General features: G+C 40.9%; 1 protein-coding gene across 4 annotated transcripts in view; it reads left to right on the top strand.

The window, feature by feature from the left end:
* Window positions 1-13,233, top strand: part of LOC121290967 (amyloid-beta A4 protein-like) — a 186,801-nt gene that overhangs the window by 103,272 nt on the left and 70,296 nt on the right. For all 4 annotated transcript variants that reach the window (XM_041212048.1, XM_041212047.1, XM_041212046.1 and 1 more), the window contains exon 6: window positions 3,029-3,195. In XM_041212048.1, the coding sequence (XP_041067982.1) occupies window positions 3,029-3,195 (167 nt within the window). The remainder of the gene's footprint in view (window positions 1-3,028; window positions 3,196-13,233) is intronic.

Raw genomic sequence — 13,233 nt, 5'->3', positions numbered from 1 at the left:
GAGATTGACTACACTTGACATCAAGGCCACATTTGACTGAGTATGGCATCAAGGTGCCCTAGCAAAACTGGAGTCAATGGGAATCAGGTGGAAAATTCTCCACTGGTTGGAGTCATACTGAGTACAAAAGAAAATGGTTGTGGTTGTTGGAGGTCAATCATCTGAATTCCAGGAATCACTGCAGGAGTTCCTCAGGGTAGTGTCCTCGGCTCAGCCATATTCAGCTTTTTCATCAATGATCTTTCTTCCATTATAAGGCCAGAAATGGGGATGTTCACTAATGATTACACAATATTCAGCACCATTTGTGACCCCTCGGATACTGAAGCAGTCCATGTCAAAATGCAGCAAAACCTGGACGATATCCAGGCTTGGGCTGACAAGTGCCAAGTAACATTCATGCCACATAAGTGGCAGGCAACGGCCATCTCCAACAAGAGCGAATCTTACCATTCGCCCCTTGACATTCAGTGGCATTACTATCGCTGAATCCCCCACTATCAACATCCTGGAGATTACCATTAATCAGAAACTCAACTGGACCAGCCAAAAAAAACTGTGGCTACAAGCGCAGTCAAAGGCTAGGAATCGTGTGGCGAGTAACTCACCACCTGTATCCCCAAAGCCTGTCATCATCTTCAAGGCACAAGTCAGGAGTGTGATGGCATACTCCCCACTTGCCCATATGAGTGCAACTCCAACACTCAAGAAACTTGACACCATCTAGAGCAAAGCAGCGCACTTGATTGGTACCTCATCCACAAACATTCACTCTATCCACCACCAATGTACAGTGGCAGCATTTTGCACCATCTACCAGACGCGCTGCAGAAACTCGCCAAGCCTCCTTAGGCAGTACATCCCAAACCCATGACTGCTACCATCTAAAAAAAACAAGGGCAGCAGACACATGGGACCACCACCACCTGGAAGATCCCCCTCCAAGCCACTCACCATCCTTACTTGGAAATATAACACCCTTCCTTCACTGTTGCTGGGTCAAAATCCTGGAACTCCCTCCCTTAACAGCACTGTGGGTGTACCTACACCACAGGGACTGAAGCGGTTCAAGAGGGCAGCTCACCAGAACCTTCTCAAGGGCAATTGCGAGCAGACAATAAATGCTGCCCTAGCTAATGCACTCACATCCGGTAAATGAATAAAAAAAAGTCTCGTAGGTATAACCACAGTGCTATTAGGGAAGGAATTTCAGGATCTTGAACCAGCGACTTTGAAGGAATGGAATGCATTTCCAAATGAGGGTGGTGTGTGACTTGGAGGGGTACTTGCAGCAGTGGATATCCCATGCGCCTGCTGCCCTTGATCCTCTGGGTGATGGATGTCAAGAAGGCAGTGTAGCTCAACCACATCAGGCACTACTTCCTGATTTATGGCTAGAACTTGCCATTGCTCTTTCATATCTTATGATTTTAACCATTTTGACATTACCCCACAATGTGCATAAATATGTTCATTAGCACAGTAAATAAGAAATCTGCAAATAGTTATATGGTAAATGTGTGTGCAGCCCAGGCACATAGAGACTGATCTTGCCATCGATTGGCACTTGTCCAGCATTGTGTTCCAGAATATGTCTGCTGTGAATACTCTCATTATGCGGGCAATGAAACAATTCATGGTCGTGGAATAATGTGTACTTTTCATCCTGCATAATTTATTCTACCCTGAAGGAAAAATAGCAATTAACATTTGAGGTAATCTAGGATGCTATAATTCCTTAAGCACAAAGATTTTAGTTAAAGTAATGCAATTTATGGAGAATTGTTTCTAAGACACTTAAAAGTTAATTGAATACCCATGTATGCCAACTTGCATTGCATTTTTTGTAGTGACTGCACTGTTACTGTCTTCAGTTCATTGTGTGGATGTTGGGTAAATCTGAGATGCCTGCCAAGATTTATAAAGGTCCAGAACTAATGGAAGTGTGCAGGTTTTTAAGATGGATCTGATGGTACACTTGAATTACATTCTAGATAATAGTTCTGGGTTTTGCAATGCAGTTCCTCCATAAAGAGGAAATCATGCACCTCAAAAACAGCCTACTTGATTGATTGACATTCCCCTCCCCCACCTTAAACATTCACTCTCTTCACTGCTGGTGCACAGTGGGAACAGTGTCTGCCAGATTTTCGACAGAACTTTCCAAACGGAGTGATCCTAATACTCTCAGAAGAGAAGGGCAGCAGGCGCATGGGAACACTGCCACTTGCAAGTTCCCCTCAAAGGCACATACCATCTTGACTTGGAATTGTATCACCATTCCCTCGTTGCTGGGTCAGAAACCTGGAACTCCCACCCTAACAGAACTGTGGGTGTATCTATGCCACAGGAACTCGACTCTTTCTCCTCTTCTTCCTGTAAGGGTATTCTATATTACATGTAGGGTCAAGAAGGCTTTGTCTCCAGCTGCTTAATAATTGATTTATCATTCAAACAAATTACAAAACTCTACTGTTGCTCTCCACGCACCTGGTGTCTAACATTTGAACTTGATGGAAGAGAATCGGAATGCTATGAAAGCTGAGCTTTTAATGGCTTTTATGTTTTCTTTACAACCTGATCTCATTATTTTAAAATAGCACCCTGAAATAGATGAGGGCTTGACAATGCTGGCTTGGCCCCTAGTCAACATTTTTCCAAACCAAATTAAATTTAATCAGCTATATTTTTATATTAAAGGAAGAATTACATTTTGCTTGGATTAAAATGTAAAGTAGGAATGAGCAACCGGGCATTAGTCTATTTGGAGCACCTCATTTATACCTGTGGAATATACATTCACAGCATTTAAATTTCTATGCCTTTTGCAATACTTGGGTTTCTGGACTTGCTGCACCTGACCTAATCTTCATTTTTGTCCACATTCATTGTGTGAGGTGCTATTCTGTTTCACAGGTTGGCTCTTAATAAATTATACAGGGCAGTTTGCTTCTCGATATTTCAGAATGTTAAGACGTTCTTAAACTCCTCAATCAATAACAATTACTTTGCACGCTCTTCATTTCAGTGATAAAGTTATTGAAGAACAACCTATGGAGGAGGAAAGTGACATTGATGATGAGGATGATGATGATCTGGATGGTGAAGAGGATGAGGACCAGTATGAGGACCCCACCGAACATACCACCAGTAGCACCACTACCACTACAGAGGCAATTGAAGAAGTTGTGCGAGGTAGTTTAAAAAGGTTTCTACTACTGACCCCTTAAAATTATGGACAATTTTGTCAGTAAGTGGGAGAAGATGGTGGCTTAGTGGCAATGTCATTGGAGTAGTTACCCAGAGGCCCAGGCTAATGCCTTGGGGACATGAGTTCAAATTCCATCATGCCAGCTGGTGGAATTTGAATTCAATTAAGAAAACCTGGAATATACAACTGCTCTTAGTAATGGTGATTATGGCAGCTATCATTGATTGTTGTTGAAACCCATCTAGTTCACTAATGTCCTTTAGGGAAAGAAATGTACCATCCTTACCTGGTCTGGCCTACATGTGATTCCAGACCCATGGCATTGTGGCTGAGTCTTAGCTATCCTCTGAAATGGTCTCTCAAACCACTTGGTGCAAGGGCAATTAGAGGTGGGCAACAAATGATGGCCTAACCAGCAACACCCACATCCCATGAAAGATTTTTTTTTAAATCTCTAATCTTTTTCTTTATAAAATACTGAGGAAATACAGAGCATTGGTGCACATTAGGAGTTTTTAATCAGTGAAATAAAAACAAAATTGTGGGAATACTCAACCGGTTTGGGAGCTCTGTGGAAAGAAAAACTTAATTGAAGCTGTCTAACCTGCTTAGAATAGCAGGAGAGTTTTATTACAGTAAAATGGCCTGTAGTAACATTGCAGTTAATATCACACTCCATTTCAGAAATTGCTGAAAATTTTCTTTTCCACATTGTTGTTTGAGACACTGGGGAGTGAAAGGGTTGGAAACGATTGTTCCCTTTTTACTGTATTGTCCTTTTGAGGTCATTGTGAATTTTTAAAGTCTGATTAATATTTGCTAATTGTACTTTCTAAATGGAGGACTGTCTGCAAGAGTGATGCTTGGACTAAACTTAATGAAGAACTAGTCAGTGAAAGTGTACTACATATATCAGAACATCTTCTAAGCAATTACAGCTGAAGAAGCAAAGGGGTGTTTTTTGTTTTGTTTCAGTAGTGTGACATTTTAAGATTGTGTCTGTGTGTAGCTTATTACAGATTGAATTTACGGATAGCTGATTTACAAGGTCCTCTCCCTGTGTAATAGTAAGAAACATAATGCTTTGAGATCATAATTTGTTCCCTGAAACCTTTTCCTTACATTAACCATGAAAAGTCCTGTGCCAGAACACATGGGCCCAAGGCTCACCTCTGGTCTCATTAACGTTAGGCCAGCAAGTCATGGGTGTCCTGCTGAGCTTTCATCTCACCGGTGAAGAATATTGAGAGGGGAATGGGGCAAGCAGTGTTCATAGAGGCCCATGGTTTTAACATGCAGCAAGGAGAAGAACTTCTGGCTCCATGTTTAGTCAAATACCTTGGCAGCGGGGTGATGGGGGTGTGGGAAATTAGCATTTTGACAACAGATGGTCCATTTAAGGATTTTCCTGAACTCAGGTGGCCCAGCACTGGTTGCATTCAGAGCAAACCAATTTAGTAAGGAAGGCATCAAATGAGTGTTGGTGCCCCTTATTTTCATATGCAAAGTGGCCAATGCCTATTTCTAGTGTGAACCTTGGACACTTCTTTTAGTGCCTATACCAATGTGGGGTGTGGCACATTTACAGCGCTGTGCATGTACACTGTTTGGAAGGAAGAATAAGGAGGCCATGTACTCCTTGGAAAAGAGACTTAATGGGGTGCAGAAGCAGTGTACAGAAACACAAATCGCTAAAAGTAGCAACATAAGACTTTTGAAGGAAAGCAAGCTAAGTACTCGAGCTTCCAGAGGGGAGAGAATTTGTTTGTATGGCCCCTTGGTTAGATCGCACTCGGCATACTTTGCACAGCTCTGGTCTCCATACTAGAACTTTCAACACTCATTTTAATGCTGTATTTACTGTTAACAAATTTTTAAGTTATTCCCACTGTTTTCCCCCAAAGAAAACGGGATATCATTCCAGACTGCTTGCATGGATCCTCCAGCGCTTTGTCTCATAACAACAGAGCTGAAAGACTGCAAACTGAATTCCTTACTAGTCTCCAGATCTCAAGCTCCAGTTATGTGGAGCAAATTACTGAAGGAACCATGGGAGCAACTTGGGATGACTTCCCAGCCCTGCATTGATTGACCTGAGATCAAACATTTTGTCATATAGGCTGTAAGTATGGATGTTACAGTCTGATGTCGGTACAGATTCTCTCCCAAAAGCACCTGTTTGCCCTGGATACGGATTAATATCGCTAGCTACCCTCCAGATTAACAACACCGAGACCCTGTCTTCAATTGTCTATCCCTACACAGAATAGACTATGCAGAAACATTATAGCTCTTTGATAAATTGCACAGAGCACCAGGATGGAAGCAATTGCATTTATTTTGATGTAGTTGGTACTCGTGTATGAGATGATTCTGAAGCATTCTAGCCTCCAAAACCTTGATGGTAGGATGAATTTTTTTATTCATTCACTGACATCACTGGCTAGGCTGGCATTTATTGCCCGTCCCTAATTGCCCTTGCAAAGGTGTTGGTGAGCTGCCTTCATGAACTGCTGCAGTCTATGTGGTGTAAATACACCCACAGTGCTGTTAGGGAGGGAGTTCCAAGATTTTGACCCAGTGACAGTGAAGAAACAGCGATATATTTCCAAGTCAGGATGGTGAGTGGCTTGAAGGGGAACTTCCAGTTAGTGGTGTTTCTGTGTCTGTTGCCCTTGTCCTTCCAGCTGGTAGTGGTCGTGGGTTTGGAAGGTGCTGCAGCTGGAGCCTTGGTAAGTTCCTACAGTGCATCTTGTAGATGGTACACACTGCTGCCACTGTGCGTCGGTGATGGAGGGAGTGAATGTTCGTGGATTGGGTGCTAATCCAGCGGGCTGGTTTGTCCTGGATGGTACCAAGCTTCTTGTATGCTTTTGGAGCTGTACTCATCCAGGCAAGTAGAGAGTGTTCCATCACACTCCTGACATGTCCCTTGTAGATGGTGGACAGGCTTTGGGGAATTAGGAGGCGGGTTACTTGCCACAGGATTCCTAACCTCTAACCTGCTCTTGTAGCTACAGTATACATGGCTAGTCCAGTTAGTTTATGGTCACTCGTAATCCCCAGAATGTTGATAGTGGGGGATTTAGCAATGGTAATGCTACTGAATTTCAAGGAATGATGGTTAGATTCTCTCTTGTCAGAGCTGGTCATTGCTTGACACTTGTTTGTTGCGAATGTTACTTGCCACTTGTTAGCCCAAGCCTGGATATTGTCCAGGTCTTGCTGCATTTGGACATGGACTGCTTCAGTATCTGAGGAGTCATGAATGGTGCTGAACATTGTGCAATCATCAGCAAACATCCCTACTTCTGACCTTATGATGGAAGGAAGGTCATTGCTGAAGCAGCTGAAGATGGTTGGGCTTAGGGCACTATTCTGAGGAACTCCTGCAGTGATGTCCTGGAACTGAGATGATTGAGCTACAACAGCACAACCATTGTCCTTTTTATTAGGTATGACTCCAACCAGCAGAGAGTTTTCCCCCTGATTCCCATTGACTCCAATTTTGCCACGGCTACTTGAAGCCGCACTCTTGTCAAATGCTGCCTTAATGTCAAGGGCAGTCACTTATGCCTCACTGTTGAGGAGGTGATTCAGCAAACAGATGGAATACTTGGATTTGTCAATAGGATATGGAATAAAACCATGGAAACCTTTGCAAATCTCTGGTTGAGCCTCAGCTGGAGTTTTGTGTACAGTTCTGGGCACAGTACTTTAGGGAGCATGTTAAGGCCCTGGAGGATGTGCAGAAGAGGTTTACCAGAATGATGAACAGGGATGAGGGGCTAATGTCATGTGGAGGGATTGGAGAGGTTGGGATCGTTCTCCTTCGATTAAAGAATGTTAAGATGAGGTATTCAAAATGATGCGAAGGTTTGATATAACAAACAGGGAGAAACTATTTTCTGTGATAAGTGAGTCAGTAACCAGAAGCCATAGGTTTAAAATAATTGGCAAAAGAATGAGAGGGGAAATGGGAAATTTCTTTACACCCTCCTGAGAGAGTGGTGAAAGCATATTCTATAAGAACTTGTAAAAGGCAATTTGACGTGTGCTTGAAGACTAATTTGCATAGCTATGGGGAAAAGCTGGGGTGTGGAACTGAATTGGATAGAGCTTTCAAAGAATTGGCACAGGCACAACAGGTTAAATGGCCCATCCTATGCTGTATAATTATGAAAAACCATTCTTCTAAATTCAGCATCAGATGTAATTTAGTTTATTAAGCCATTCACAGGAGGACCTGTGGCTTTGTCATGTTTACCCTTTGGACATCATGTACCATGTGTGGTGTCAGATGATTGCTATCTTTTTTTTATTTTTTTGTTGATGCAGCGAGTATAACTTGCTCATTTAACAATCTTCCTTTGAATATCTGTAAGCTTATGTGAAGAAATGTGCATCAGTAAACACACTTGGCAGAGCCTTACTTCTCTTAAGCCACTTTTGTAGCTTACATTTAGATACAATCAGTTATTTCTTACTTAGTCCTCCTTCATTTTTTAAACATGCTTGGTGCATCATCTGCACCAGCCAGCCCGTGCACATCACTTGCCTATGCACATCCTGTGACTGGAGGTTCTGATGATGAATAGAAGGGATAATTAGATATGTTTTTGCTTGGCTGGTTTAAAAAAAAATTTAAGGAAAAACCTGATCCCCTCATCTCTGCTTATCGTATGCAATTCTACCACATCTCTGTCCCTTGAGGCCTATGGGAGCTTCGTTAAACATCAATAATTTAACTCCATTTATAATAAAGGGTCTATCGAATACTAACTGAAAACGCAAAAAAAAGGGTAAATTGTGGACCATGAAGAAAGAATAACTGTAATCAGCAGAGTAAGAGTTCTTTGCTTGATTGTGGATGTTACCGAGCCTCTGGGTTTACTGGTCCACAATGCCATCATCTCCCTCGAGAGTGGGGGAGACTAATAGAGGTGATCTATAGATAACCTAATATTGGAAAGGAGATGGAGGAAGAAATATGCAAATAAATTGGGGAGACATGTAACCAACATAGGTTAATACTTGTGGGTATTTCAATTATCCAAAAACTAATTGGCCAGAAGAGGTAGATTAGGGGATATGTATAGGACTCCTTTCTAACCTGGTATGTAAGAAGCCCAAGAAGGGAAGATTCTGAAGTGGACCTGCTGAATTAACCACTTATCGATTTCCATTTTGTAACTCTGTGCATTTAGCTAAATGCTTTACCTGTTGCAAGCTTCATAAGAAATTGTTATGGTAAGTGTGAACACTATTTTTGTGAGAAAATGGCTTTTACAAACCCATGACTTGACTACATGCTCAAACTTTCATCTGATTTTTGAATAGTTGTCTCATGCTGTATTGTTACTCATAAAGCTCTTCAATAAGCTGCATAACTATTAGAACAGCCCAGCTAATGGCAGAAAGCAGTGCTAAAATTTATTGAACAAGTTTGATGGGCTCTGTTGATTTTGATTTCCCACTCCTGCCTGTGTTGTATTTGAGCAAAGAACCAGTGAAAATCAGATTATTCCATTATGCTTTGCTTTAGCAATTTCTCTTTGATAAAACAATGTAACAGGAATTCCAGTTTCCCAACTTTGCGTGATGTAACAACTGAGTTAGGTCACTATGTTAAAGAAAAATTGTTTTTAAAAAAAGGGAATAGATAACTTAAATCCTCCTTGGCCCATGCCGGGTTTGTGCTTTATGATATACAGTCAGAGAAGTTTCTCTGATCATACAATTGTCAGTGCACTGCCCAATGTGAAAATAGTCATACAGTTATGGGAAGGACCTAGGTTCCAGCGTACTGCTGATTTAAAAAGTTTGAGTCAGGGTAGAGGTTGTGGTACTGTGGTCAGTCTCAGTATTCAGGGCTTTTGGCACAGCAGTGGGAGGTTCTACTCCTGATTTGATATCCATTGACTCCTGCTGCACAGAGTACACATCTGAGGATGTTCTCTAGCCCAGCTGTCTAGGTGTGCATGTACAGATTAAGGTAGAGTGAGAAAAGTGAAAGTGAAGTTGTACTTTGAAGAGATAACAATGATAGTAGAAAAAAAAACAGCCAATGCGACTGAAATAGAATCCACGTGAATAGAGATGAAAAAATAAAAAGGGATCAATCTCACCATTTTTTAATTCTTCCATGGGGTGTGGGTATCACTGGCAAGGCCAGCATTTGTTGCCCAATCCTAATTGCCTTTGAGCGAAATGGCTTTCTGGGCCATTTCAGAGGACAGTTAAGAGCCAACCACATAGCTGTGAATCTGGAGTCACATGTAGGCAAGTAAGGATGGCAGATTTCCTTCTCTAAAGGACATTGATGAACCAGATTAGATTTTGTGACAACCGATTAATTTAACAAGGAACCTGAAACAAAAAGTAAAATATTCTACAGATACGTATAAAGAAAGTCCGGATGAGATTAAGACCATATTTGGACAGGTCAGGATAAACTCTGAGGCACTGATAGCGAAATGGCAGAAATATTCAATAATTCTTTGCTTTAGTATTTGCCAGGGAAAAGGATCAACTGAACAGGGCATCTGAGAATAGAAATCCTACATTCACATTTAAAATAGGGGAGAAACATTAAAGAAACATTAAACTAGCCAAACTCCGAGCAAAACCCCGGTCCAGATGGATTGCATCCATGGATTCTAAAAGAATCAAGGAAAGAGACAACAGAGGAACTATTGCAGATACTTAATTAGAAAAAGATGTAGTGCCCGTGGACTGGTGAACACCTCACATTATACCATCTACGTTTAAGAAAGGAGATAGAAGATTTCCAGGAAACTATGGACCAGTCAGCTTTACATGGCTAGGAAAAAAATGCAAGTCCCACTAAAGGGGAAAATAGAAAACAACAAGACACCAAACGTATGATAATGAATTACCTAGTCAGCATGGATTTCAAAAAGGAAAGCCTTTTTTGACTGACTACATTGAATTCTTTGAGGAGGTAACAATGAGTAGACACGGATAGTGTAGTAGATATAATGTACCATAAGCTCTGATCTTATTCATTAATATTGAGTCAGGGGCAGTAGCAGAATGGATAACAGCTGACTGAAAGATAGAAAAGCAAAGAGTAGGAATAAAAGGTAGCTATTTAGGCTGACGAAAGGTGGGGTCCCCCAAGGATCAGTGCTGACAATTTATATTCACGGTTTAGTCTTTAGAACCAAAAGACAATTTCTAAATTTGCTGATGATATCAAATTTAGAAGGGATAGTCAGCACTTTGGAGGATTGGAACGAATTACAAGAAAAGATTAATAAACTTTCAGAATGGACATGTAATTGGCAAATGAATTTCAACAAGACAAGAGTTAGGTATTGCATTTGGTAAGAAAAATAAGATTGTCACACACTACTTGGAATATTGTCTAAATGAAGTAGAGCAGCAAAGGGACCTGGGAATACAAACCCATAATCACTAAAAGTAGTGATGGAGGTCAATAAGACCATAACAAAACCAACCAAGTGCTAGGGCTTATTTTGAGAGGAATTTGATTGAAAAGTAAAGAATTTATGTTAAACTTGAATCCAGACTTGGTTTGACCACACTTGAAGTACTGTGTACAGTCCTATTCGCCATATTATAAAAATAATAGATACTAGAGGGGTTGTAAAGAAGAAAAATTACAAGGAGCTGGGTCTTTTCTCTTGAATTACCTAATAGAGGTCTTCAAAATTATGGCAGGTTTTGATGACAAGGACGATGTGTGTTTCCACTTGTAAAGAAGAGCAAAACTAGAGGTCATCAATACAAAATAGTCACCAAGGATGAAGTAGGGAATTTGAAAGAATTTTATTCTGAGAATAGTGAGATGTGAAATTTGCTACCACAGGGAGAATTTGAGGCATATACAGTGCTATAGCTGCATTTAAGAGGGGCAGTAGAAGGTTATGCTAGAGCTAGATGAGGATAGAAGGAAGGAGGTTGGAGTGGAGCATGGATTGGTTGGACTGAATTGCCTGTTTCTAAACTGTTTATGCTATTAATTAGCCCCTTGTGTAATGTTTAAAAAAAAGTAAGACTTACATTTCTACAGTGCCTTTTACGGCTTCAGGACATCACAAGGTACTTTACGGCCAATGAAGTACTTTAAAAGTATTGTCACAATGGTCTGTACATGTAGGGTTTGCTTAGAGAAAATTGTGGGAAAAATATTAAATTGAGAAATATGATTAAATGGCTAATTTCCATAACCCTAAATTAAAATAGTGATTTTATGAATAGATCAGAAATTGATTCAATTGCTCTGTTATGTAGCTATGAAGGGACACATGAAGTGAATCATCTTACATAGTGGCAGGCTCAAGCCTACTGATAAAGCTTGTTCAAGATGTTGCCTGCAAGGCTTTACCCTTTGCTTACCTAATCCTTCTTCTCAATTGTGTGCAACGCTGGTGTGGCTTTGGCAGAGCATAGCCTGCCAAAGGCAGACTGTATCTGATGGGAAAGGAACATGACATTCTTGCTGAAATATTTCTTCAGAGCTCATTAAATTAGCTTGTTGGCTGAGCCAATTGGAGCGTTCAGTTCTGAAACCAGTACCAGCAAGAAACCTGCACTGCTCTGCCAAAAAAAAAATCATTATAGTAGATTTTAGGGCCTTTGTGAAGTCAAATAAACATCCTCAAACAGTTATCGTCGAATCTATGCAATCAGATACAATTTATAATTAGTCAACCCATAAAGGATGAGAATTACATAAGAATCTACTAGACCTAAATGCTGATAATTTCCAAGGTGGATTTTCTTGTAACTTCAAAAACCTTAAAGAAATGTTGGGAATCACCCCCACGAATATTCTGTTCCAAAGTCTTGGTGATGTCACAAAGGCCTTGTGGGGAAAGGAGGCACTCCATCTAAAACTAAAAAATATAGGTGAATCAGCTCCATTGATCCTTGGTGAGGAATAAGCTGATCTCAGCTTGGAAGTAATTGGCTTTCTATGTTTATATCTTTGTTCCAGTGAGCAGAATTACAATCAGTCTAGTTTTTAAGTTTGATTGCACCTGCTGGGAAGTGCATGCCCACAAGATGAAACTGAGATTCAGCTCTAGTGCGAAATCGTCCACAGTTGAAAAGCCTGTTGATATTCACTATCTGCGCTCATTTTTGATGGTGGCCTCCTCAGCAAAGCAGTGGATTGTTGATGGAATTCATGCATCCCTATTCCAGGAAGAGCTGTTAGTTTTGTACAGCACGAGAAACATTAGGAAGACATTTTGGTGGTGAGGGGGTGGGGAATTAGATTGAAGGACAGGACAATGCCAAGTGCTGGTAGAATGTAGGCTCTATGAACATGGTTTCCCAGACAGTGAACTATTGATCTGCTTGAGTGATGCTTTTGCAATGATCAGGTACTTCCACATAGTAAGAAAATTTTCAGGTTGCACAATGGGGCAGGCAGCAAGTTATTTGTATTCGAGTTGTTGGGGAATGGTGCCTAGGAGACTGGCTACTTTGTATTTGTAGTTAAAATATTTGTGCAACATGCTCTGAAGCTATCTGACAGCCTTACTTTGATAGAAGGAACACGGGGAATTCCAGTTTCATAAAGTAGAATAGAGTTGTGACTAATTGTGGTGACCCTAGCATCCCAAATTAATATGGCAGGGAAGAAATACTGTGATGCTTGGTTTGATCCCTGTATAACTCTATATAAGCATTTTTTCCCCCTCTTTTACTTCTCATTGCTTAAGAATGTTATCTAATCTCTGTACCACCCTGAGTCAACATTTGTATTCCTGTCCCTATTTGTTTTCCACTTAGTGATTTCTACACTGGTTTGCATCCTCAGGTTGGTCCCAAGCTCTTAATTCCTAATTTCTTCTGTTTTGGTCTTGTGACATTGTTGTACTGGGGAGAGATATCTGTGATAAAGAATGGGACTATTTTCCACTTCGAACACTGGGGTCACATCCCAGGTCACTTCAGCTTGAGCCAAATGCAGAACAAAGGTCCTTTTACTGTACAATTTCCATCACTTGCTGCTCTGTCAGTGT

Source organism: Carcharodon carcharias, chromosome 18 (assembly GCF_017639515.1).
Source record: "Carcharodon carcharias isolate sCarCar2 chromosome 18, sCarCar2.pri, whole genome shotgun sequence".
In the NCBI taxonomy this organism is placed as follows: Eukaryota; Metazoa; Chordata; class Chondrichthyes; order Lamniformes; family Lamnidae; genus Carcharodon; species Carcharodon carcharias.
This window is presented reverse-complemented; position numbering and strand designations above follow the sequence as displayed.